The sequence below is a fragment of the Ixodes scapularis genome, unplaced genomic scaffold (genome assembly GCF_016920785.2).
Source record: "Ixodes scapularis isolate PalLabHiFi unplaced genomic scaffold, ASM1692078v2 PGA_scaffold8__174_contigs__length_109621045, whole genome shotgun sequence".
Taxonomy (NCBI): domain Eukaryota; kingdom Metazoa; phylum Arthropoda; class Arachnida; order Ixodida; family Ixodidae; genus Ixodes; species Ixodes scapularis.
The window spans coordinates 71,750,248-71,776,520 of record NW_024609883.1 but is presented as its reverse complement, the minus strand read 5'-3'; the positions used below and the strand labels follow the sequence as shown (position 1 = coordinate 71,776,520).

The following is a 26,273-nucleotide window of genomic DNA, read 5'->3' as shown; positions in this document are numbered from 1 at the left end:
TTTTTTACACTGTGCATGCAAGCCACCCTTCAACCTTGCTGAGCTGCAGAAATCTCTTACAATATGATCATTCTCGCACAGCTTCAAAGACGTTGATATTAGCTTAGAAGCGCTTAAAATTCTATAAGCAACCGCCCTAACTCCGAGCTACATAAATCCTAGTTTTGGTTTTTGTGAATTATCGGCTTTTAAAGCAATGGACCTTCTGTAGAAATACGCGGTGCGCATGCGCGGAGTATTTGATGCGCCTGGGTTTGAGAGTATCTGGTTCTAAACAATCCGCCATCTTGCTTTTCTCGCCTTTGCGCGCCTTGGAGACCATCGAGACTCAAGTTTTGATGTTGCGAACAAGGTGAACACGAGTCATCGTACTGACGACGCCCGTTCTAGACTACGACGTGCACCGCAATCATGCCGTTGAACTGTGTAGCCTTCGGCTGTCGGATCTATTATTGCCCGGGTTGTGGAACTAGCTTTTTTCGCTTCCCGTGTGCTAAGCTTCATCCCGTTAAGCGGGCAGCCTGGATTCGTGCCGTCAGGAGAGTTGACAAGTCCGACCCCTCGAAGAACTGGAAGCCGAGTCAGCTGTCCAGACTATGTAGCGCCCATTTTATCACAGGTAAGTTGACTTGTAATTTTTGCAAGCGATAGAGCTTTGATAAGGATAGATAACTGGGCGAGTTGGTGAGAGTTCATGTTGAAAAAACAGCGCGACTAAGACGAGGATACAAAGAGACGAAGAGAACACAAGACAAAGCGCTGACTATCAACTGGTTTGTATTACACACTAAGGAAGAATGACAATGAAATGAAAAACATGGAGTCAAATGTTCGCGCGCTTGCTTGGCGCCTCGTGAAATATGTCCCTTTCTTCTTTTTTGCCCGATCGTAGATTGGTTTTCTTCTTTCTTTCCTCGGGAGCTTTTGTCACCCTGAATCCAAAAACTTAATCTCGCTGGGAGTAAGAGTCACCGATGGTTGGCTCACACACGAACTGTTGTTCGTGTGTGAGACACCGCGACCAAACATGTCGAGAGATGATAGAAGCCTACAACATCACGAAGAACAACAGTTCGTGTGTGAGTCAACCATCGGTGACTCTGACTCCCAGCGAGATGAAGTTTTTGGATTCAGGGTGACAAAAGCAGGGTTGCCAGGTGCTTGTACTCTGACCCGCCAAATTTCTACGAGATATAGCCCAAAAATAGCCAAATGTTGATCCCCAAAAATAGCCAAAAAAAAGCTGATCATTTGAAACGTTTGTTTTAAACACAAAAGACGACATAATACATTTTTTGCACATCAAACAGAAATATTCAGACTACTAGCATCACTCGTTCGCAGAACCAACGGATAGAACACGGGTGCATCACTTCGGACAAAACAGAACTCGTGTCGCACCCCCCCCCCCCCCCCCATTTGTTCTTGTCACTACTCTTTAGGATTTTAGAACATAAATCTTGAACACCATGTTGCGTGCTCAACAACGATGCCGAAATGCCCCAGAAATGGCGTCGCTTGCACGTTCGGCGAACTTCCTGAAACGCTCGTACGAGCTCATGTCAACATACCTTTAAAGGGACCATGAAATGACCTTTTTACTTTTTCCAGGTAACTTTTACATTAAACCGTCAATGTTCACTGAATGCCGAACAGGCATCCGTTTTCGTTTCGGTTTATTAACTTCTACACAAAAAATGATTGAAATATCGACTTTTTCATTCTCTCCAACTGACCGCAAAACAAGCCGTGACGTAGGCTGTTTCCGGAACCGGAAGTTCTCTCGGCAGTAGGAGAATGGAAGCGTTAGCGGCTAGGAGTTGGGGTGCGCCGGTAGGTTTTACTGCGCTGATGTCACCGACGTATTTTCTGAATCGGCGCCTCTCATCGCCGCATCGCAGCTGAGCGAAATTCAATGAGATACGTTGCGCTACAGCGACAGCATGGGACTAGTCCCATACGCCGGTATGCCTGTTGGGAAGTGCAGCGAGTCTTCCGGTGAAGACCTCAAAAGTCAACCCAACTGTCATTGTTGGTAAAAGGCGGCCCGTGTCAGTCGTCTGCAAAGCGACGTAGATGGAAACAAATTGCCGCGGCGTTTTTCGCGGCCTCGGAGATGCAGGAGCGAGCCGACGTTAAAAAAGATACGTTTGAACTACGAGTGTCAGCAAGAGCCACGTAGATACCTGTTTACACTCGGAGCAGACGCGCGCGCTTGATGGAAGTGCTGTATTCGCGCTGTTGGTAAGCGCTTCGGGACCGTTCTTTTACGATTGCAACTCGATACTGACGCGACACTCGGCAAAGAAAGGTTGGACCGGCATTGCACGTATACCTCCCACGAACTGTTATAGCTCGACAGTGACGTGCAGTCTGTCAGAATAAAAATGGCATACCAATGACAAAGTGTACATACCGTGATACGAAGGTAATCCATACGGCGTTTATTTCAGCTCTATATCACACAAAACAAGAAGATAGAATCGACGAGAGTCCCTTTTCGACGAGTGTTCGTCAACACTGCCTCGGAAAACAAGGGGAAGAGATTGACCTCACCTCTTAACCTAAAATTGAGCTCAGCGATCAAACTATAATTGGGGAAGGGTCCACAAGGGTCGCGCGGGCATATTCCATTTAGCACGCCAGCCGGTCGTAGGCAGACGGTCTTGCGACGAAGCAACGCAGCGCCGAGTCGGAATGCCTGCTAGGCCTATATTCTGAGCAGCTCGCTTCGTCGGAGTCGGTGGATCCAGCGTTCTTGTTCGTCGTGGTCTGTTTTAAGTACTGTTTTCTTGCTGTTTGAAGTCGGCACGCGCGAGAAGAACACGTAGAAAAATAAACGTTCAGTCAGTCAGAGTTTTGAGAGGAAGGAAAACAAAGAAAATAAACGTTCGTCGGTCGCCGCCACCCAAGTAACTGTCGGCCCAGCCCTACTGCGCACGCGCAGTAGTTGCTTCGTTTACCACACGATAAATGGCGCTTGGCTCTCAGCATTATCAAATTTGGCAATTTTCGCCACACACCTCTAATTATGCTACAAAATGTGGATCTGAATATTATTTAAGAAAACTTTTAGGAAACATTCGCCGGCTATTTATTGTTTACGATCGCGGTGCTGGTGAGGTAGGCTCTTTCCCAATAGGCGACGTGGATTCGGCTGACGTGCCCCGTTTCCGCGGATGCATCGTAGTGAAAAGGCGAAGGAAAGAAGGCGCAAAAGAGTCCAGTTTTCTTTTAAAAGTTCTATAGCAAATAATTTTTTGGCTCCCTATTTTTGTGTTTTTGTGTTTCTTTTCACACCTTTTACGACGTGCGGTGGATGAAACTCGATTTCAAAATCATTTCATGGTCCCTTTAATGGGACGCTTCGGGCGTATCGGGGTATGGTGACCAGAATGACGTCACGGGAAAACTATGCAGAATTAAACGAATCAACAGGCAACCTAAAAAATGCGCTGAACAGATGTTGTTGGGGCCCGTTGAGATGGAGGAATAACAGCACACGCTTGGCATTCCGACAAAAATCGTGGGTAAACAGTTGCACAAGGTGCGCAAAGAGCAGACGAATTTGCTTGCTATCGCATACATATCAGGGTTAACAGACTGAAGCGCTAAATGTTTACGTAACTTACTCTAAAAATACCATATTTGAGCCTATAAACCACTTATTTCTGCTATAAACCCAAGTGATTTGAGGCATTTTGGCGTGCCCAGCACGGGTCAGAAATAGCCCAATACTATAGTCGGATGCAACCTAAGAACAATCTTTTAGCTCCACCCACAAGCGCATTGCGCCCATGTGAAGTGCCTCCGCCGTCGAGAAAGTAGTTCGCTAGCAACGTTGCTTTTTCTTCCTCCAGGAAACGTGTCTTAAACTACTACAATATTTATTTAATTCATTCAGGACATTTAAATAAGTTAGAATACGTTTTTGTCAACGAAATAGCTGTTTAGTAAAGAAAGAAAGTCATGTCCAATGTACCGTCTTCCCAATTCATTTTCTGTCCAAGATACTGTCTGACATACCGTCTAACATACCTCTCAGCAGTGCTAAGCCTCGCGCCCGCTTCGAAATTTTTGTTGGCGATAGCGTCGCTGGATTCTCACGTTTTTGCGCAAAAACTGCGGCAAACGCAAGCCGATACCATTAAGATTTCGTGGCGTAACCTCGGGCACGTAAAACACGGTGCAAAAAAGCAGAATAATTGTCACGAGAAACTAGCGTCGCGTTGCTAAGGCCAGCAGCCATGTTGAGCTTCTTTTTTTTTTTTTTTTCAAAAGGATCGCGATTGGTACACGGAATCGTGACGTCATGAAAACGATTGGCTGGCGTTTCTCGGCGTAGGATTACATTTTCCTCTGAGAGGCATTTCCGGTTTTTTCTTAGCTTGCAACCAACTATAGCCAAATAGCCAACTGCCATTTTTTCCCGCCAACTGCAAATAAAACTAGCCCAATTTGGCTATTTATAGCCCAACCTGGCAACCCTGGACAAAAGCTCCCGAGAAAAGAAAGAAGAAAACCAATCTACGATCGGGGAAAAAAGAAGAAAGGGACATATTTCACGAGGCGCCAAGCAAGCGCGCGAACATTTGACTCCATGTTTTTCATTTCATTGTCATTCTTTCTTAGTGTGTAATACAAACCAGTTGATAGTCAGCGCTTTGTCTTGTGTTGTCTTCGTCTCTTTGTGTCCTCGTCTTAGTCGCGCTGTTTTTTCAACACGATAGAGCTTTGCGAAGTGCGGCGATGATCACAGCCGGCGTTAGACAAGGCACACCCGGACTATGTCCCTAAACTGTTTAGCTACTCGCGTCCACGGCCGTCAGCCCTCGGTCGGTTTCAACGCTGGTCCTCCAGTCTCCAGATCATCAACCCAAGGTGAGAACGTTTTGTTGGCAATCAGGTCAGCTGAACACGAAAAAACAAGGACACGAAGGAAAGAACTGGACAAAGACAACGCTGACTATCAACTGAATTTTACTTTGTCTTCTTCCCGGCCTAGGCCCTTTTTTTCTTTCTTTTTCTTCGTCGAACGGCAGAATAAACACTTATAAAAACCTTTTAGCCTAGTATTCAACGGGGTGTGGCAGACCGCCATCTTCTCCTTTTCCTTCGATGGCCAAGGCCTCCAGCACTTCACGCGCGAAGGAGTTCTTGTTCCTATGAAGGACGGTTATGCTGGTGAGCTCGGCATCGCATCCACAGGTCCGGCAATGAGCTGACAAATGTCCTGCTGATGTGCTTCTCAGCAAGGCTGCGTGCTCCCTTGCTCTATATGGCCTCGAGATCGACCTAGAGGTGGCGCTACGGTCGCGCTATCATCATCATCAAAACGGGGATAGGAGACCATGTTGAATATACCTGAGACTGGGGTAGAAAAACATAAAAGTCGAAAAAACAGAACGGGACAGGAGAACGGCCGCCCCAGAGCCTTTTATACTGGGCCGCCCCATAGACTCTCCACGTTCGCGCGCGAGACGGCGTAGATTCTTGCGTTTATTTTGTCGCATACTCTCGGTGGGAAAAAAAAGTCTAGCGGAAAAGGATGCGGTGCTGTTCGGAGCTTCAGTGAAGATCAAATTGTGTTGCCAGCGTGCGGCCTAAAATTTTAAAATCGCTTCTGTAGGGGCGTCGTCTGCTCTATGCAGACGTTAGAAAGCATGGATCACCACGACTGATGCCTGTCTCCGGCTGAACTGGAATATTTATGTGAAATATTTGTTTCTTTTAAAATGGATGTATCGGTTCATCAACGTGGGAATTAAAAAAAAGACAATAAGTTCCAACCCAGATAATATAATATTGCCGCGCGCAGGGCTGAGAAAGCAACGCTCGATCCTGAACCTCCAGAAAGTTCTTGTTTATTCATGTACCGCACGTAACTTCTATAATTTATTCCTGCTTTTGTTTTCTAGAAAGTGCGTGTTCATTCTCGCCCCGATCACGCGACGCTCGAGCCGCTTTCGCCGAATCTTCGAGATAGCGACGCACTCAAGATAAGAGGCCGCCCGCGACCTTGTCGAGTCAGTTTCGCCCCAGCGTTCGAACTTGCTGCTTCGCCGCCCTCGACGCCCGCGACGCTCTGTTGTTATCTTTCTTTCTTCTTTTACTTTTTGGGCACAAGTTCGCCCGATTAAACGTTCAGTTTACTCCGTTATTCGCCGCCTCATCACTTGTCCTTCGTGACATTTTGGTGGAGGTGCGGGGTACCGCATGTCCGTGCAGCGCTCCCCTCCAAGTTCCCGCAGTACAAGTCCGAACCCAAGCTCCGGAGGGCCCGACGAAGACCAGATCGAGACCCGGTCAAGTCGCCGCATCCGAGGTCTACCCCGGAACACGGACTTGTGCCACCCACGACCAAGCCGAAGACGACGATGGCCAACCAGGCGCAGACCCCGGCCGCTTCTGCCGTTGTGTACCTGCCGATCGCACCCAGGACTCCAACGCCTTTCCACGGAGACGTCCACGAGGACGTTGAAGACTGGCTGCAACACTATGAACGTGTAGCCCGCCACAACGAATGGACGACTGAACAATGCCTCCACAATCTCTACTTCGCGCTTGAAGGAACTGCGAGGCATTGGTTTGAAAACCACGAAGCGTCCTTCACTACGTGGGAGTCCTGCGCCGCGGAGTTGAAGCGAACGTTCCTCAACCACCACCGTCGGCAGCGAGCGGAGGACCTTCTCCAAACAAGGGTGCAGGGCCCCAACGAAAGCGTGACCAGCTTCGTAGAGGATGTCATGCGCTTATGTGCCCGAGCCGATCCGGAGGCAGCCGATGATAAGAAGCTTCGCGTCCTCATGCGTGGCGTGAAGGCTGAAATTTTTGGGGGCATTGTCCGCCATCCCCCGACAACCGTCGACGGTTTTGTGGCTGAAGCCACTAACATCGAGCGAGCGCTGTCGGCCCGAGCAAGCCATTACCATCGACTCGCCGGCGTGCTTGCTTCTCGAACCGCCGCATCTTGCCGACTAGACCTGAACGCCACCGGTGTCGACGGCCTTCGGGAAATCGTCCGCGACATCGTACGGGAGGAGCTCCGGAAGCTGCTGCCTGCTGCCAACCAGCCGGCTGAGCTGTCGATAGCCGAAGCGGTGCGCGAAGAAGTCCAGCGCGCAAGTCAACCGGAGGCTCCTGCCTGCGTAGCACCACCCGAAGAGCCCGCCCTGACCTACGCCGCAGTGGCCCGACGGCCACCGCCTCCTCCTCCAGCCTATGTTGCGCCGCCCCGACGTCGTTCTCCTGCGCCGCAGCACGACCACCGCCGCGACGACCAGGTGCACTACACCGCCCAAGAGCCCCGCGCACCTCGGAAGACCGACGTGTGGCGAACGCCCGACCGACGCCCACTGTGTTTCCACTGAGCAGAAGCAAACTACACCTACCGCCAATGCCCATACCGACGACTCGGGCTGCGGGGGTTCCACCCAAACGACCCGCGCCCCCGGTATGGTGAACGCCCTCGGGAGATCGACGAGTACCTGCGACGACCCAGTCCCCCGAGCCTGCGTCCCGCCGAGTGTTCCGGTCGCCTTCGCCACGACGTCCAGCTTCGCCGATGCACCGACCCCGACGTGAAAGCCTGTCGCCCCTCGCTCCACGCCGGGGAAACTAGGCGCGGCAACCTCTGGAGGTGGAGTTGCCGAAGACGACCGACGCCAAGATCCTCCACGAACGTCGGAGGGCCCCCACTCGAACGCTACCAGAGACCGAAACGACGTCCCTGCATCGGTGTCCAACAACCTAAACGTTATAATCGACGCGGCCACGACGCATCGGCATTTGTGGACACCGGAGCAGACTACTCAGTCTTGAGTGGGAGGCTCTCTCGCCGCCTGCGAAAAGTCATGACGCCGTGGGATGGACCCAGATACAAACCGCCGGAGGACATCTCATCACGCCAGTCGGGAGATGCACTGCTCGCGTCGAGATCCACGGCGAAACATGCCCTGTGAAGTTCGTCGTTCTGCAAGACTGTTCGAGGGACGTCATTCTCGGAATGGACTTCCTGTGTGAATACGGCGCCATCATCGACCTTGCGGAGAACAAGCTGACGCTTCGGAAGCCTGTCCCATTGGTGGAAATTACCAAACCGACGTTAGCTGCAGTGCGAGTCCTCGCCAGCCACGTAAACCTGCCGCCGCTGTTGAGTGTCTTCGTGCCCGTCGGGACCGAAGGAGCCACCTGCGGTGTAGCGCTGCTGGAAGGAAGCGTCCAACTTCTCCTCGGACGAGGGATTGGCATTGCAAGAGGCGTAACCGAGCTCCAGGACGGGCGTACCGTAGCCCTTGTCACCAACTTCCGGCAAGAGTCGCAGCGCCTTACAAAGGGTACAACTGTGGGCTACGTCGAGGAAATTCAAGACTCAGCCGCGATCGCCGTTATCTCAGAAGGCGCCTCTCCGACGCAGAACAAGACAATCACGTCCTCAGTGCTCGACATCGACCCATCTCTCCCAGCCCCACAACGACGACAACTTCGTGACCTTCTCGCCGAGTTCAGTGAGTGCTTCTCCGCGTCGTCGAAGGTGCGCCAAACGACGGTTGCGAAACATCGGATAATTACTGATGACGACGCACTCCCTGTGCATCGGCCGTCGTACAGGGTCTCCGTGAAAGAAAGGGAAGCCATCCAGCAGCAGGTACAAGAAATGCTTGACGACGACATTGTCTAGCCCTCAAGCAGTCCGTGGGCTTCACCAGTAGTCCTGGTGAAAAAGAAAGACGGGACTCTTCGGTTCTGCGTGGACTATCGCCGACTGAACGCCGTAACAAAAAAGGACGTCTACCCGCTGCCACGCATCGACGACACCCTGGACCGGCTACGCCACGCCCGATACTTTTCGTCGATGGACTTGAAGAGCGGGTACTGGCAGATAGAGGTCGACGAACGAGATCGTGAGAAGACGGCCTTCGTCACGCCGGACGGACTGTATGAGTTTAAAGTAATGCCGTTCGGGCTGTGCACAGCGCCGGCAACCTTCCAGCGCGTTATGGACACCGTCCTTGCCGGCTTGAAATGGCAAAGCTGTCTCGTCTACCTCGACGATGTTGTGGTCTTCGCAAGCGAATTCGACGAGCACCTGAGACGACTGCGAGCCGTGCTACAAGCCTTCAAAGCTGCTGGGCTGACCCTCAAGCCTTCCAAGTGTCGGTTCGCCTATGGTGAGCTGAAATTCTTGGGCCACGTCGTGAGTGCTCAGGGTGTAAGCCCTGATCCCGCCAAGACGTCCGCTGTCGCCGAGTTCCCGAAGCCATCAGACAAGAAGACCGTTCGAAGATTCCTTGGGCTGTGCGCCTATTACAGACGTTTCGTTCGTGACTTTGCGCAAATTTCTGCACCGCTGACGCATCTGACGAAAGACAACGTGCAGTTCCAGTGGGGAGAGGAGCAAGAGCAAGCGTTCGACGAACTCAAGCGAAGGCTCCAGTCGCCCCCTATCCTCGGACATTTTGACCAGTCGGCGGAGACTGAAATCCACACGGACGCCAGCAATACCGGTCTCGGTGCGGTACTCGTTCAGCGACAAGAAGGGGCAGAGAGAGTAATCGCTTACGCAAGCCGGGCGCTGTCTAAGGCAGAACAAAATTATTCAACGACCGACAAGGAATGTCTTGCTGTCGTCTGGGCGATAACCAAGTTCCGCCCGTACTTGTACGGGATCCCGTTTCGCGTGGTCACAGGCCACCACGCCCTCTGCTGGCTCGCAAACCTCAAGGATCCGTCCGGACGCCTCGCCCGCTGGAGCCTTCGACTGCAGGAATTCGACGTAACCATTGTGCATAAGTCCGGCCGCAAGCATAATGACGCTGACTGTTTGTCTAGGGCTCCAATCGAACCTCCAATCTCCGGCGCGGACGACGATGACGGCGATGACGACGCCCGTTTTCTAGGCGCAGTTAACGCTACCGACATGAGGGCACTGCAACGCGACGACGCGGAACTTAGCTCCGTAATCGACAACTTCGAAGGTCGAGGAGGCTCTGTCCCACGGGTCTTTTCTCGGGACCTACCGAGCTTTGTCCTGCGGCGAGGCGTGCTCTTCAGAAAGAATTTCGGAACCAGCGAAACCCCCTGGCTACTGGTTGTCCCCGCCAGCCTCCGAGAAGAAATTTTTCAAGCGTGCCACGACGACCCAACGGCCGGACATCTCGGCTACAGCAGGACCCTTGCCCGGATTCGTGACAAGTACTACTGGCCAAAGCTTCCGAAGACCGTCCATCTCTACACACGATCGTGCCATGAGTGCCAGCGACGTAAGAAACCACCGTCAAAGCCAGCAGGTCTCCTTCAGCCGATTACCCCGCCAACCAAGCCCTTCCAGCAAATTGGAATGGATTTGCTGGGTCCTTTTCCACCGTCGACGATGGGGAACCGCTGGATAATCGTCACCACCGATTATCTTACTCGTTACGCCGAGACGAAAGCCCTTCCTTCGGGGACTGCTGTCGAAGTCGCCAAGTTCTTCATCGAGTCCATCGTCCTCCGGCATGGCGCCCCCGAAGTACTGATCACAGACCGAGGGTCATCGTTCATGGCACAGTTGACCCAAGAGATCCTGCGTCTAAGCCACACGGAACACCGTCGAACAACGGCATACCATCCGCAGACCAACGGGTTGACGGAGCGGCTCAACAAAACAATCGCCGACATGGTCTCTATGTACGTCGACGTGGAGCACAAGACCTGGGACGAAGTGCTGCCCTACGTCACGTTCGCCTACAACACAGCAGTGCAAGAGACCACAGGAGTGACGCCCTTCCAGCTGGTGTATGGCCGGGCGGTGACGACTATGCTAGACTCTATGTTGCCGCACGAGTCAGTCGACGACGGGAGCGATGACGCCCAGGTGGTTGCTCAACGTGCAGAAGAGGTCCGCCAGCTAGCCAGACTACGAATTCAAGACCAGCAACATGTCGACGCTCGCCGGTATAATCTTCGTCGCCGCGACGTCCACTTCCAGCCCGGAGACAGAGTTTGGGTGTGGACGCCGATTCGTCGTCGCGGTCTCAGCGAAAAACTCCTGCAACGCTATTTCGGACCCTACAAGATCATCCTACGCCTCGGCGATCTGAACTACGAAGTTCTACCCGACGGAACGCGCCCATCCGCAAGACGTCAGCCGCGACCCGAGGTGGTGCATGTCGTCCGGCTGAAACCGTATTACGAACGATAGGACTCTCCACTCTCGTCGAGGAGTGAACTGTGGACTGTGAGCTCCGGCTAGCAATTTTGCTGTCCTTTTGTTTTTTGTTTTTTCCGTGTTTGTGCTGCATCGGGACGATGCACTTTTAAAGCGGGGGTAAATGCCGCGCGCAGGGCTGAGAAAGCAACGCTCGATCCTGAACCTCCAGAAAGTTCTCGTTTATTCATGTACCGCACGTAACTTCTATCATTTATTCCTGCTTTTGTTTTCTAGAAAGTGCGTGTTCATTCTCGCCCCGAACACACGACGCTCGAGCCGCTTTCGCCAAATCTTCGAGATAGCGACGCACTCAAGATAAGAGGCCGCCCGCGACCTTGTCGAGTCAGTTTCGCCCCAGCGTTCGAACTTGCTGCTTCGCCGCCTTCGACGCCCGCGACGCTCTGTTGTTATCTTTCTTCTTTTACTTTTTGGGCACAAGTTCGCCCGATTAAACGTTCAGTTTACTCCGTTATTCGCCGCCTCATCACTTGTCCTTCGTGACAATATTGGTACTGTGGGCTGGGAAATCGCAGCTTCTATGCTTTTTTTTTTTAAACTTCTAGCTTTTGCAGTAATATAAATATTTAGAATGAAGATAAGTTAGCGCTGTATTGGAAATTACCATGCTATTGGGTTCCCCTGCTCTTTCACTTTGCCATAGTGTGGGTAAGTTCTTTGGAGTCAGAACAAATGTACCGCGTTGCGATGAGGAGAGTGTGTCTCTTCTAGGTTAAGATCTGCAAACTGCACGGTTGGCACGAAAACTGAAACAAATTGTTCTAAAATATCTGCCGTGACTGTAATAAACGAGTGTAACCGAGCAACGCAGCAATGTTCCTGTTATTAAATGCTTTTCTCGGTAGTGTCGGTTCACCAGCTTCAATTTTCTTGGCGAGGGCCGCGGATGTCGAGAGGCTAATGCTATAAATTTCTGGCTAAATAATCTTGTATTCAACCACAGTAGGCTCTGCAACCTCAAAAAACGACGCGCACCACGACACAGACAGCATCGGCCGCAGGGATACTCTTTTACTGATGAGGGCTAGCGAACATCACGAGACATTCCGATCACCCTCCGCCCTCACTTAACGTATATCGGGACTGGGCAGTTCATCGATTAACATTCAGAATATTCAAGTAATGATTTATTGCAATTTTTGTTTTGCCGGTTAATTGGCGTCTTGTGCTGGAGAAAGTAACCAAGGAGTAAAAAATGCCTGCTTTAATATTTTTGACGTCTTTATTTCTTTTGTGACACAGGCTTGCAAGGTAAACCACCTCAGCGTGCTTGTCATTTCACCGAGGGCGATTATACTGTTTAAATAATAATAATAGCTTGAAAAATACTTGATTTTAAAAAGCTTCCAGTGTTCATATTTATATAGGACTCACAACGTGAAGTTTAGAATGGGAATGCAATACGCCATTTATGACATAGTAAAACCAGTAAAAAAATGTGGTTTTAACGTCTTTCACGCAATGTGACCGGCGAAAAATCATTATAAGAATTTATTGATTGAATAATCTATTAAAGGACAGCGATCAGTCGGGTTAATTTTCTAATCAAACCACAGACCCACTTAACATTCAATGCTTTATGAAAGCCACGGTTTGTGCGAGATAACAAAAGTACGTGGGACCAGCGATTGTATACAAACCAACACACTAAGATTATGGAAGCTTCCGACTTAATCATAATCGCTCTGCTGAATTTCTACGCATGGGAAACGATACAACACAACCTTTAGTAAGAAGAAAAGGCAACAAAAACATAAAACTATTAATAGGGAATGTCAAGCTCAGCCTGAAACGGGCTTGCGTCGCCGAGATCCACGCTTCCGAACGTGCGCCCGTAGCAGACGACGCACGGCGGTATCCCCGCTTTCGCGCGTTTCCAATTTCGGCCGCACAGTGGCAACACGGTTCGATCTCGAGGCGAATATACATCGGCCAGTTTGGCCGATGTATAAATGCGAGCAGCGAAAGAAAACTTGCGAGCAGCGAAAGAAAACTAAGAGCAGCAAAAAGAAAACTAACCGTAGCACACAAGAAGCCTAACGTGGACGTTGTTTTCTCTACAAATACTCTCCAACCCAGTGCCCCTCAGGTTCGTCCATCGCCCCATAGGTGGCAGCACATATTCGCCAAAAGGTCCATTGCTGCTGAAACAACAATCACGAGAATGATAATGCGTAGAGCAAGTTCGTCCGGTTCTTTCGCGTGAGTTGCGTTGACCTCAGAAAGACGCCGAGGTCTGATTGGTTTTCATTGAGAGGATAGGGGGACTACCTCAATGCTAAATGCCTCAATGTCGACCCACAATTTTTTTTTCCAATCAGCCAATAAGAGTTTAGCATTCTGACATCACCGCAACCCTCGCAACAACTTGCGTTCCGCATTTCTTTGTATTTTTTTTTTTTTTTTTTCAGAAAGCGCGTGCAGTGCTAATGGAGTACCACGAAAAATTCGAATGTTGACTTCCGCTCGCAGATCTCGAGCGCTCCAAAAGCGCTCCATTTGGAGCGCCCATATTCAGCTCGCAGATCTGGCTTGACTTGGTCATCGTCCGATTAGTAGATCTCTGGCAGCGTCCGCCCCGTGAAGCGCCTCCAACCCCGCTGAACTTGATCCGCGTGATTTCAGGGATCTTGGTGGAAGTTGACAGAAGTGCGCTACGTCATTTCCTTTAACTCAACGGTGCGCATGCGCGACGAAGTCGCCGGACCGCCGTCGAGTTGGATCTGTACGGATATGCGTCGGCTGTTTACGCGGGATTTTGACGGCTCGAACGCTTCTACCTCGCGTAGATCAGGGATGCAAAGCCGGGACTGGAGCGTGGCAAATCGGAAGCGTTGATATCTGTGGTCTTGAGAGGGAAGAACGAGAAAAAGAACGACAGAAAATCCGAAGGAGGCAGAATCAAGGTTAGGCTGTTCATTTTGCCGTCACTGTTTACCTTTTTACATTGCATGCCGCCTGCGTTTTCTCGTGCAATAAAGCAAGGAGAGATTAGGCAACGACCGTGCAAGCGATGGCTTCTTACCTCTCTGTAATCGTACCAGCAATCTGAACTGCACCGATGGCAATCGCTGTGCGCGTGCCCCGCTACTTAGAGCTGCCGAAAGCTATGTGACGGTGGCGAACGCGGACGTCTTTTTCGTCATTGGTGACATGGGCTCCGTGGTACAGATATTTTCGCCCAGCCTGTGCCGCGTGCTACTTCTGCAGCTAAGGAATGGCAGTTGTCACTGGTCGTCGGAAAGAAAGATCAGTCGGCTGAGGCAAGGAGCTCCGGACCCGGGGGAGGGGGGTCAGGGGGGGCAGTGGGTGCATGTTCCCACACTCAAAGCTAACAAGACAGGTGTCTATTTTTCTTCGAACGATTTTGTTAAAGCACCTCACTATCCCATTGTTTGTGAGCGCGACGCCGATGCCCACCGACTTCGCCGTGACGTGTCGCACCTATCGCATGTGGCTGTACTGTGAAAAAAAAGGTTGTGTGTATGTTTATACAGCCTAGAACTTGGTCTGCCTCAACGGGCGACGAGTCTCCCAGCTGTAGATGAGAAATCTAACCAGTGCAGTACCACCGCTAGCCTGGGGTCTTTAACCTGCACCACGCAGTAGTGATACACGACCGCACGCCGGTACGATGCTCATCCAGATCGAAACGGGCAGGGATGGGGATTAAACCCAGGGTCCCAGGGTTCTGCAGCGCGAGCTTTGACTCTACGTGCTCCGAGCTGGTGTGCGCTAGCCCACTCGGCCACCGATCCCCCCGACTATTAGCCGCGAGATGTTTTCGTAGCGCCCTCCTATCGTGTCCTCTCATGACGTCACACTCTTGCGAACAACGAGTTCGATGGTGTTTGTAATTAGCATCGCGGAAACTCGAAATCCTTTTGCTCTCAAAGCAACACTGCCAACACTGTCAAGATTAAAGTTCTTAAATTCCTTTTAGTTCCGTCGATGGGAAATCCTTTGCTGACGTCATAGTCAGCATTCTGCCAATCGTGGCAGGCCGACCAGAGCGACGCTTTTGATAGCGCACGTCGCCAATACTGTGAATTAAGCAGTGTTGTGCCAAATATTCAACAAAATTATTTAAGATAAGATACTAAATACCAATTTAAAAATGTATATAGAGTAGCCTTTCAGTTACTTTTTGTACGAACTATCTTTAGTAGAGTACATCGAAAAAGTTATTGAATTACGTCCGAAGAAACTTGGCAAGTTTTGCAAGCTGGTAATCTAATAATACAAAATGAGAGCCGTAATACAACTCCCTGTAACGCCGTATTAGGGCGCATCTCTTGAGGAGGAGGAGGGAAGGGTACTGAGGGGAGGGTGTACCCCTCCTCCCTCCACCCTCCCCCTCACCTCGTCATCCTGCCTCCTACTCCACCACGGGGGCCACGTGACCTCACGGGGGGGGGGGGGGGGTCACGTGACCTCACGGTTACGCCGAGAGCGATGCCTCTGAAGCCGGAAACGGGTGCCTAAGAGCTGTGCCCTAAAAGTCAGGAAGGGGGCGCTCTATTTGTAATAACTTCTCTGAAAATCCGATTTTGCTGCGATATTTATGACCTCCAAAATGCGCCTGAGCTGCTGCAAATGAAGTTTATTCTGAAGTAATTTGGGATATTTAACATAATGCGTGCCGAAATATTTTAGGAGCAAAACGGGACTCGTGTATTCTAGACATGGCGCTTGCCGTGCTTTTGACGAAAGGCTCGGCACATGACATATTTTGCAATAAGTTTGTTAAATGGCCCGCCGCGATTCGGGGGACTTGGCATGAAGGCCGGCATTGCTTATCCATAACAGCCGAACTAGAAGTTGATTAGGCAGGCCGGGCCTACTTGTTGATGAGCACGGCGAGTGAACGACACACGTCCACGCTCAGGAGAAATATCTACTCGAGTTAATGAGCCTCGGTCGCTGATTAACAATCAAGAGCTACTACCTTGTCGCCCGAGTCAAAAACGAGAAAAAGCACGTGTATCTTAGACTGGTATATATTTATATTAGGAAGGTCAAGCTGGAAACACTTGAGACACAGAAGACTGTCCACGAAACCGCTTTTAAACCATTTCCCCCTGCCCCCCTTCTGCACCAATTCAAACCATTTGTGAGACACTGAGATGAAGAAAGTCAAGATTTCAGAATCAGAATCCTCTAGTTCATAAATGACTCTATGTGGGGGAAAGCTGGGTTTGAGGATTTTGAGGACGAAACAATGCGCGCATTTGGAAGGAGATGAAATAAACGCATTTGAAACGAGCTTCAGAAAAAAAAGTTAAGCCACCAGAAATAGGAACACAAAGAGTTCTGGGGAAGCTCATTACAGGTCACTGCAGCTCAATAAAGCTCTCCAGCAGGATATAGCTTCTTTGACTCAGGGAGTGCCTGTGCTCGCATGAAAACGTGTTCGAGCATTTTCATACTGGAACCCAGACTTGGGTTCCAGTTCCATTACTTTTGCAAGTAATTTTCGAATTGCCGCCTTACTTTTTTTCCGAAAGTAATTTGTAATGTAATTTCGCTACAAAATGTTGGTAACGGACTACTTTAATTACTAGTTACTGTTTAAAAATATGAGCACAATACAGTAACCAGAGCAATACGATCAGAACATTCAGCAGCACAAAGAGAAACAAAATAGAAAACACCAGGAAGAAAAGAATAGCAGAAAAGAAAGCACATTTTTTTTTAATGAGCGGTCACTAGAACCGCTAGAAAAACGGGCCAGGCATGTACAAATATATGAAAGACAAAGATCAAGCAAGACAACGCGGAGTGGGCTCTCTGTCGCCTTTCATCGTGTTTTATTTTTCTTCTCCCGGGCAGAAGAAAGCTCTTCGTGTTTATTTGCTTTTTTTTTTCTTTTACTCCGTTTCACCCTTTCCAACTTCTTCGACGTCTCCCGCCACCTGCGCAGACATCAAACGCGGGTCCGACCCCCTCGATTCGCGGGTTTACAACTCGAGTAACAGACGATGTAGCCTCGCGCGGGAGAGTCAAATTCTCTTTGTCTTTGATGTGCGCTAATTTATTCTAGCACGCCCTCGAGGCACGGCAGAAAAGCGCCCAGGCGAGAGGCTAAGAGCATCCTCTTCAAGGGTACGGATAATAATTATTTTGATTTAAGCGCGAAACACATGTACGACGAAACCTTCCGATCCGACGAGTGGACTGCCGGAATGACCTTAGGGGGGAGAGGGTTTTCCTAGCATCGGAGAGCGTTGAAAACCCTCGCCTCCGACCGTCGTATTGCGCGGTCGGACGTCGGATCGGACAGTTTCGTCGTACATGTGTTTCGCGCTTTACTTGTAGGGGCATGGTAGTGGAGTCCACTCCTCACTTTACAGTCAGCTGTCAACATAAAAGGGGATTGGGGGGGGGGGGGGGGGGTGTCAGGCCATCTAAGTAGTTCTGACAGAGAGAGAAAGAGAACGCGTAAAAGTGGTTTGATCCTCTATTGTTTTATGAGACCGATGGCCCCGCTTCTCTTGCTCTCTATGCCCCCCCCCCCCCCCCCCCCCCCCCCCCCTGGCGTCCACGAATATTAGCATGAAAGTGAGAACCGATGAACGATCGATAACCCGTAAACGCCCCTTCTTTTCTGACTGGCCGAGTTTTCGGTCATGGAGTGTCCGTCGTCTCCATGACCATCTTTTAATGAGGTGTACAAACTTCCGGGCATTAAAGAGAACGGAAACCTACAGTTTCAGTGCATACTTTGCTTGCCAAAAAAAAAAAAAAAATAAACACACACACACAGTGTTATCAGCAAGAACATCAAACTCTAAAGCCACGGAAACACATCAAGGTAAGCTGGGACACCTGCTTTCTGCATTGCTATACATTGTGACGTCAGAACCATTTTTTCTTTTCTCGTGAATAACAGGCGAAACACCCGAGTCAAAAGGGGGCTTTCGTAGATCGCTTCTTTAGCTCCGAATCTCGTAGCGGAGGTAGACGCTGCTACTGAGAACGCGCACCGCTAGCTTTGTTTGCGCAATTCCGGGGATCGATTCATTTCAGGAGGCCGTAAGCTAGCGCGATGGCGGATGTCATTGCAGCTTTCGGTGCCTTGTCAGCTTACAGGTGAATGAGAATGATCCTACACTCTTTCTCTTAAATGCAATATTTTATTTTTACAAGTACTACCATTATACGGGCGAGTTGTGTTGCAGAACATTTTCGAAAAACATAAAAAAATTGTTTCTCTTGTTTTCCTGATAAGTGTACGAAAAAAGTAACCCGAAAGTAATTTGTAACGTAACGAGTAAAGTAATCCGTTACCTTTCAGCGAAAGGAATTTGTAACGGTGATCATTTACATTTGAGGCTCGGTAATTTGTAATTGTAATCCATTACATCACTGAAGTAACGAGCACAAGTTTGCAGTGGAACCCCTCGATTTAAAAAAAATGGTTTATTGTGTTCGTAACTAGCGTTTGTACCACAATCCTCCGCTGCCGGAACCGTGCTCCAGACAAAAGGTGGGGTCTCTCTGTAAAATCCGGAGGGCGTTACCAGCACTTCGCAAGCTCCATGCGTGACGTGCCATTGAAAAGAACTTGAAAAGAAAAAGAAAAGTGGACAATAGGACGCACAGAGGCAGGCGTACTTGGGGGCTATCCATTTGGTCTTTTGTCGGCATTTGGAGGCTGTGTTTTGCTCGTGCCTTGTTTCCTGTTCTAGTTCGGTCGCTTTGCTCCAAGTTTGCGATCCGTTCAGCCTTGCCCTGGTGAATAACAATCCCCAGTTAGACGATTTTTTTTTTCAGGTCTGCAAAATGTACTTGAGGTACTGACTACAAGAGGGTGAGAAATGTAATTCAGATTGAGTAGCAAATACTCTGGACTAAATGTATTTCCGAGATACCAAAATGCTGCCAAAAGTATTTGAAATACAGTACCTCGAGTAGAGTATTTAAGATAGGCACAAGTGTAGAAAAAACTCGGGAATGCTTTTTTTTTTTTTTCTTTTCCTCCCTGCTTTCACATTTTCCTGCGCTCGGCGCGCCGTAACGAGCAGAGCAGGCCAAAATTTTAATCGGCGACGCTCCGAATAATAAAATCGTAATGAAACTTAAAACTTTCAATTTTGTTCCGTCTTTATAAGCTACGAGACGATGGGAACAAACAAACAGCGTCAAAAGTGCAACGTCCTTGTGTTCGTCATGTTTCTGTACGTCTGCAATCATGGGCTAAACCAATCGTTTCCAGGGAATGGACCGTGACCTTCCGCTTTCAGCATGTGCGTGCGTGTGTGTGTGCGTGCACCTGGATGTGGATGTGTTCTTAAGACCTGACTACGCTCGGAATCAAAAGTACGGGGAAACAGAGTGCAATCGTAGTGTCGTAATATACGTCATCGTGCGTGTTCCGGCTCGCTGTATTCAGTCGTTTGCAAAACAACCCGTTTAGTCAAAGACCAACAAACAGAAAGTAACGTGACAGATGTCCTTGGCCTTCGCATCTTTCCGGGTCATCGGGCCAGACACTGGAGACCGACGCAGCCTTATAAAGCTTTAATCGCGAGCTTCCGTAGTTCATACCGTAACCTGTCCCCGAGAGAAAAAAGCGTGTAGACAGACCTTTCTCGAGTCACTTCGCATCAAAATGCTCGGAGCATCCGTTACGCGCTCGGTGGTGTATGGTTTCTTGCTGATGCAACTGGGCATAGGTGCATCTGAGGCGGCGCTGAGCGCCACCCGCGAGGTGATCTTCAGTCCGGACGCTCCTAAACCTATCCACCCGTACAGGTATATGCGGTTTCCTTTTTAAATCTTCGTTGTTTCGACGCCCCTTCCGTTGCCATAGTCGTTCTCACCGGCAGATGCCGCTATCTGATTGGCGGGGGAGCGATAATGAGATGCGTGAGACTGGCTCACCTCATTATCCAATTGTCACGTGACCTTAGGAAGGAGCGCGTAGCCACGTGACAGGTTTACGGCGCTGGATTGGGTGGTAGCGTAAGCTGTGGTGCATCGGAAGGCGAAATAGAGTATGGTATACAAAAATAATTAATACAAATTCGAGCTTTTTTTTTTTTTTTTTAAAGGGGGTGAGAGTTAGACGAGTGCCGACCGTCTTCACCGTGTATTTATCAGGCTCGGCGGAGATTAGATGAAGGAATAATCGCCGTGCTAATTTGGGTACTTAGCTCAAATCTGTTCATTCACTTTTGAAAAATTGGTTTCAGGGGTCATGTAGCAATTTCGGTATTGAATAGAATTCCTATTAAGAGGCCAAACCAGTTGAAACACGTTTTGCAAAAATTAAATAGTCTTGTAAATATTAATTGATGGACTTTCCCGATTTTAACCCCAATAAAGAAATAGAAAAAAAAAAAAAAAACCTGCTCGCAAAAAGAGCGCCGGAAGCCCTGCCCACAATGACGCTTGGAAGAGTGACGTAGCCGTTCCAGTCACGTGGTCACATTTTTCGTCGGCGCACCCACCAAAGACACGCCGCAGAAATAATGACACCGTAATTGAATCGACTACGTCACTCGTTCAAGCTTCATTGTGGGCGAAGCTTGCTGGGCTCTTTTTGAGCGCAATTTTTAAATCAGACTGAAAAACGCGAAAATATATCAATTAACACCTTAAGAGCTTTTACATTTTCGCAAATTATTTTGATTGGTCAGGCCTCTAATATTAGTTTCCATCAATTAGTGCAATCGTAACATAACCCCTAAAACCAACATTTACAAAAAAAAAGTTAATGAACGGATTTTAGTTAGTTAGGAAACTTACCAAGACAATTATCCCTCCACATAATGTTTGCCAAACCTGGTAAATACATAGTGAAGACGACACTTGCCAAACAGTCAACCTCTTAAAAAAAAAAAAAAATATATATATATATATATATATATATATATATTAATTGATATATTTTCGCGTTTTTCAGTCTGATTTAAAATTGCGCTCAAAAAGAGCCCAGCAAGCTTCGCCCACAATGAACCCTGAACGAGTGACGTAGTCGATTCAATTACGGTGTCATTATTTCGGCGGCGTTTCTTTGGTGGGTGCGCCGACGAAAAATGTGACCACGTGACTGGAACGGCTACGTCACTCTTCCAAGCGTCATTGTGGGCAGGGCTTCCGGCGCTCTCTTTGCGAGCAGGTTGTTTTTTTTTCTATTTCTTTATTGGGGTTAAAATCGGGGAAAGTCCATCAATTAATATTTACAAAACTATATATATATATATATATATATATATATATATATATATATATATATATATATATATATATATATATATATATGTCAGTAAGAATTAAAACTTAACACCCCGTATTTGTGTTATTTTCTTTAGATTGTTGAATATGGCCAAGTCCCAGGTCAGTTTAAGATCTCATGATTGCAGTTTACAATTTATTACATTTATAATTATTGTTTTGTATAGTAGGTGACAGGTTAAGAGTCAAGTGAAAGCTTCTGCCACCTCTTTCCACTTTAGCAGAGCGAACGCAGGAAAGGAGGTGACCTCCTCTCCAGCATTCGCTCTGCTAAAGTGGAAAGAGGTGGCAGAAGCTTCCTCTGAACTCTAAACCTGTCACTGACTATTGTATGGACGAGTTTCAAGCAAAGTGCAGTATATATATAAAAAAAAATAATTACAACCTATTTAGCCTAATACGATATATGTTCATCCCGATGGCAGCCTGACGCCTTTGAGCCGTCACGTCATATATGGGCAATGAGCACGAACGCTCAGGTACTCTTTGAGTACCAAGTTATTCTTGCTGTTCTCGAAAAAAAAAAAAAAAACACAATAGCCAAACATCCCCTCTACCCCGTGCCTTCATATTGCGTAACCTCATAAAATTGTGTTCCTCTCCTCCAACAACAGTCAGGCAATTCGCGTGGGAGACACCATGTACTTGTCTGGACAAACAGGAAACGACCCCCAAACCAACCGCTTGGTTCCTGGAGGAGTCGCTCCACAGACACGACAGGCAAGTCTTTCCACGATCACTCGGGTGTCGCAAAGAAGCATCGGACGACGAAGGCTTACATTTCTGGCTTCGATGCTGCGTCGAAGGGGTGTCCCTATGGAGCCAACATGTGTATAAGCTAACACGCTGCTTACCAACAAGCCCGCGTCTGCCCCCCCCCCCCCCCCTCCCCCCCGCAGGTTGTGGGTGGTGCGCGTGCGCGGAAACCAGATTTGAGTGAACTGAAGCTTCCGCGCATGCGCCGACAGCAGCTCCACCGCAGCTGTCGGCGGTGGCGCTGCTGTCGGTAAAACAAAATGGCTAGGTGGCATAAGCTACCGCCCAATCCAAAGGGCTCAGCCGCATTCATCCATCCATCCATCCATCCGAAGAGGGAAATGGTGGGGGAGGGGGGTTATTGCTAAAGCCTCAATGTTAATTTACCATTCCACGCTACGCAGCGGCGGTGTTGGGTTATGGAATAGGATGGGATCAAAAACGAGCTTTCCAGCGACTACCTCCAGGAGTTTAGTGATTTTAAGGTAGGAACGTTTGTCGAAGCAATTTGCTTGCAAGTTTTGTCGTGGGACAGACTAGCATTGCCCATGGCAAAGGAGCCAATGCCAAATCTAGACGAAGAAATATGTGATACAAATGTTTTTTTTTTAACCATCTAGAACACGTTTACATCCAAATAGTATATTTTACATTCTTCTTTTTAATAGAAAACACTGGCCAACCAGGCTTTGGAAAATTGGGAATCTAACAAAAGCAAATTTCGATAAACTCGGGATGTTCGGCCTCTGAATTTGAGGAAAATAAACTTCGAAAACAAGGAACGCTATAAATTTTTGTTATTTTATCCTGATTCAAGACCTATACATGTATCAAAATGCCAATATAATCGCTCTTTCCTCCGACAACCAAGTCTTGTAAGCGCTATTTCGCGCGGCGAATGAACAATGCGGAAAACTTTCTTTTGTCTTGAGCTGACAACGAGTGTAGAGTATTTCAATAGTCGCCTTCAGAGCGCCGCCACTTTTGTTTACAGTACTGTGGAACGCACCCTGAGCATGAGCAGTAGCTTTTTCCCACGGCGCATGCGTACACAGATCAATGACTCAGCATCTTTTGCCTGGGTGATTGCCGAAAAGTTGTATTGACTCGACGTTGCAAGCTTCGTAACAGAATAACGTTTTCTTCCTTTCTTTCCTTTGTTACTCTCCGCTTTAGGTTCTTACGAACCTTGCCAAGGTTCTAGAAGCGGGAGGGATGAACCTTAAAAACGGTAAGTCACGCCACGTGGAGAACGAATAGAGCATGAGATACAAATGGTGCGAACATTTCACGATAACGTTGAAAAACACAACTCACAGTTTTAAATAAAGCGCGTGAGTCCTGATATAATCCTTGTAGCTTCTCGGGGAACTGTGCATAAGTGTGTATTTTAGGCAAACTTATATGCGTGTCGTTAAAAGTTAAAGGGGCAGCAGCGCTATATCTGCGAGCCAAAGGAACCAAAACCGGCTTGTTATACCCCATTTACACGGTCGTATTGGCACCTTCAGCTATGGGACCTTTATTTCAACCACGAATCAGTTAGTGGTCCTCCGCGCGTGGCATGTGCTCGCGGCCCAAGAGCGAGTTGATTCGTCGATTGCAAAGGTACCTATTTTCAAGGGTACGTTTACGGAGCGTGTAGACTTAGGCCGTACGAAATGGAGCAGTTAGGTTTATCTTAAAAAGTACTTGAGGGAAGAATGTGTCACACAAACGAAAGCTTCTATCGAAATGGAATCTCTTGATACCAGACGTAAGAAAAAGCAGACTGAAACTTATTTAAGCTATTTATAGCCATACAACAAGAGTTAACGAATTTGTATATCTGAAAACGCCCCATTACATCTCAGGTAGAAGGGATCACCGCAAAAAAATAGTGAAATAAAATATCGGACAAACTTCCTGAAGTTTTTTTGTTGTTTTTTTTTCTCCCGAAAACGTTATCCGAACGGAACGGCCTGACTGCAGATACGGGATCAGCTGATAGTGAACAGTTTTCTTAAAAGTAATAGATAAATATTTCATCTTTGAAGTGTGTCGTGCTGACGTGTTTTAACTTGTGATGACGCACGCTAACGTGTGGATGATTTTCATTTAAGTTACTGAAGCATACTGTGCTGAAGCGTATTTACCTGTGCTGATGTACCGATATGTGACTGATGGTATTGATCAATTGTAAAACTCACTCCCCTGCTTTAATCTTTAGGCGCCCTGCAGGGTATCTTCTAAATAAATAATTAATAAATATCCTGGCCGTGTGAACGGGCTATTAGCGATAACTGGCCACAGTGATTTTAAGCTCCAAGAAGGGTAAGTGTGGTTCCTCAGAAGCGTAGCTTATATAGTGGCACTATACTTCGTGTCAGTTTAAGTCCAGACGCAGCCGACGCTATACGAGGAAATGGGATGAATCAAGCTGCGCCAAATGCGCAAGTCCCTGGGCCTTTTTTGTTTAGGATTGGTTCAGCGATAATAGAACATGTACGGAAGCATGATTAACACCATGATTGGCCGATTTTCAGGCTGTCTGATTGGTCCCATCAGCTCGTAGCGTGGGCTGAGTGTAAATAGAGGCAGTATTAGGCAGATATCGAGGAGAATGCAAGTCTACGCGCTTCAAGCGCTGGCGTCTACCCCAGCGGTATCTGTTCTAAAGCAAAAAAGCCTAAAACAAATGGCATCTTGCAAGCGCGTTCGTCAACGCCTTTCTTTTTTTTTCGTTATTTACTTCGAACCTTTTTATACGGGGAAGGAGAGCGTGTGCGGCGCGAAGTTTTGCATTCCCAGCATTCCCCTCGATAGATAAATAGAACGGTAGATAAATAATTTTATTAAGTGCCTGTCAACAGCCAACTGGCCTGGGCGGCAGTGCACAGTCCAATGAGTGAATACATAAGATAAAGGCATGTTTTAAAAGCAATAAAAAAAATTCATCATCTGGAAACAAGGCATTATAGGTTTGTTACAATCGTGTCATCCGACAGATTGATCGCACGTTACGATAAAACGTTTCACGGCAGCTGGATGAACGCCCAGAGGGCACACGGCATATCAAGGCCATCAACAACTCGGAACAGTCAATAGCACCATGCACAACCTGATATAAAAATTTCACATCTCTAGCAATGCTTGCGTTTAATTTAGCGATATGTCAATCCTAAGGTCAGTCAGATGCTTCATGCACTTGTAGGTTACGTGAATAAAGGAAAATGTCTATAAGACCATCAGTATGCACGAATGTGAATAACGACGCTTCAGAGGTAAAGCGCTTCACAGCACAGCTTTTTTTCTTTGCTGGATATGATAGTCAACAAAATGAGTGATTCTAATCTTTTTTTTTTTGTTTAATTTCAGTGGTGAAGTGCACGGTGTATCTTGCAGACATGAACGATTACGAAGACATGAACAAGGTTTACACCGAGTGTAGGTCTCACCCTTGCCATTCCTCAGCTCTTTACGGCGACAACTAAAACGCTCGAAAGACACGCCTTCTAATTGTTTCGTAATTTTGTAGTTTTTCCAGAGAAGGCCCCTGCCAGGGTCACCATTCGTGCAGCCGAGTTACCTTGGGTAAGTAATTGCTGGAGTTCTAATACACCCCGTGTATTAGCTCTTTGAAGTGTGAGGGTATGCCTGAACTAACCCTTTGTCAGCGTTTTCGACGAAATATGATGACTTAACTCTAACAAACTTCAATAAGCGGAATTGGACATTGTCATTTACAAAGAAAGTTTTAAAATGTCAACAAACTGCAGTGTGTTTGAGAAATTTTAAAACAATCTGCTCGACTCGTGCACCGACCTAGTCTCAACTGCATCATACTTCTCTCTGCAGCGAGCACGTGTGGAAATTGAAGCCATCGCCGTGAACACCGTCAGTTGATTGCCTTTTGATCCAGGGCGCATCTCTACATAATCTTTTGCAAGGCGGAAAACCGATGGACACGGAATAAAAGGTTGCTCATCCTTTGCGAGGTGCCCTTGGGTTCTTGTCTACCATGACTGCAAATATTTTACGTACTCGTAACCGAATTCGGACTGCTTACACAACATTCTCTAAATAT

The 26,273-nt window shown here is 48.1% G+C and overlaps 1 protein-coding gene across 1 annotated transcript; it reads left to right on the top strand.

The window, feature by feature from the left end:
- Positions 1-19,823: 19,823 nt before the first annotated feature.
- Positions 19,824-26,092, top strand: LOC115326203 (2-iminobutanoate/2-iminopropanoate deaminase). Its single transcript, XM_029987011.4, has 6 exons — positions 19,824-19,966; positions 22,066-22,171; positions 23,384-23,438; positions 25,565-25,633; positions 25,725-25,780; positions 26,045-26,092. The coding sequence occupies exons 1-6, from the start codon at positions 19,824-19,826 to the stop codon at positions 26,090-26,092; spliced, it is 477 nt and encodes a 158-aa protein (XP_029842871.2).
- Positions 26,093-26,273: the final 181 nt, after the last annotated feature.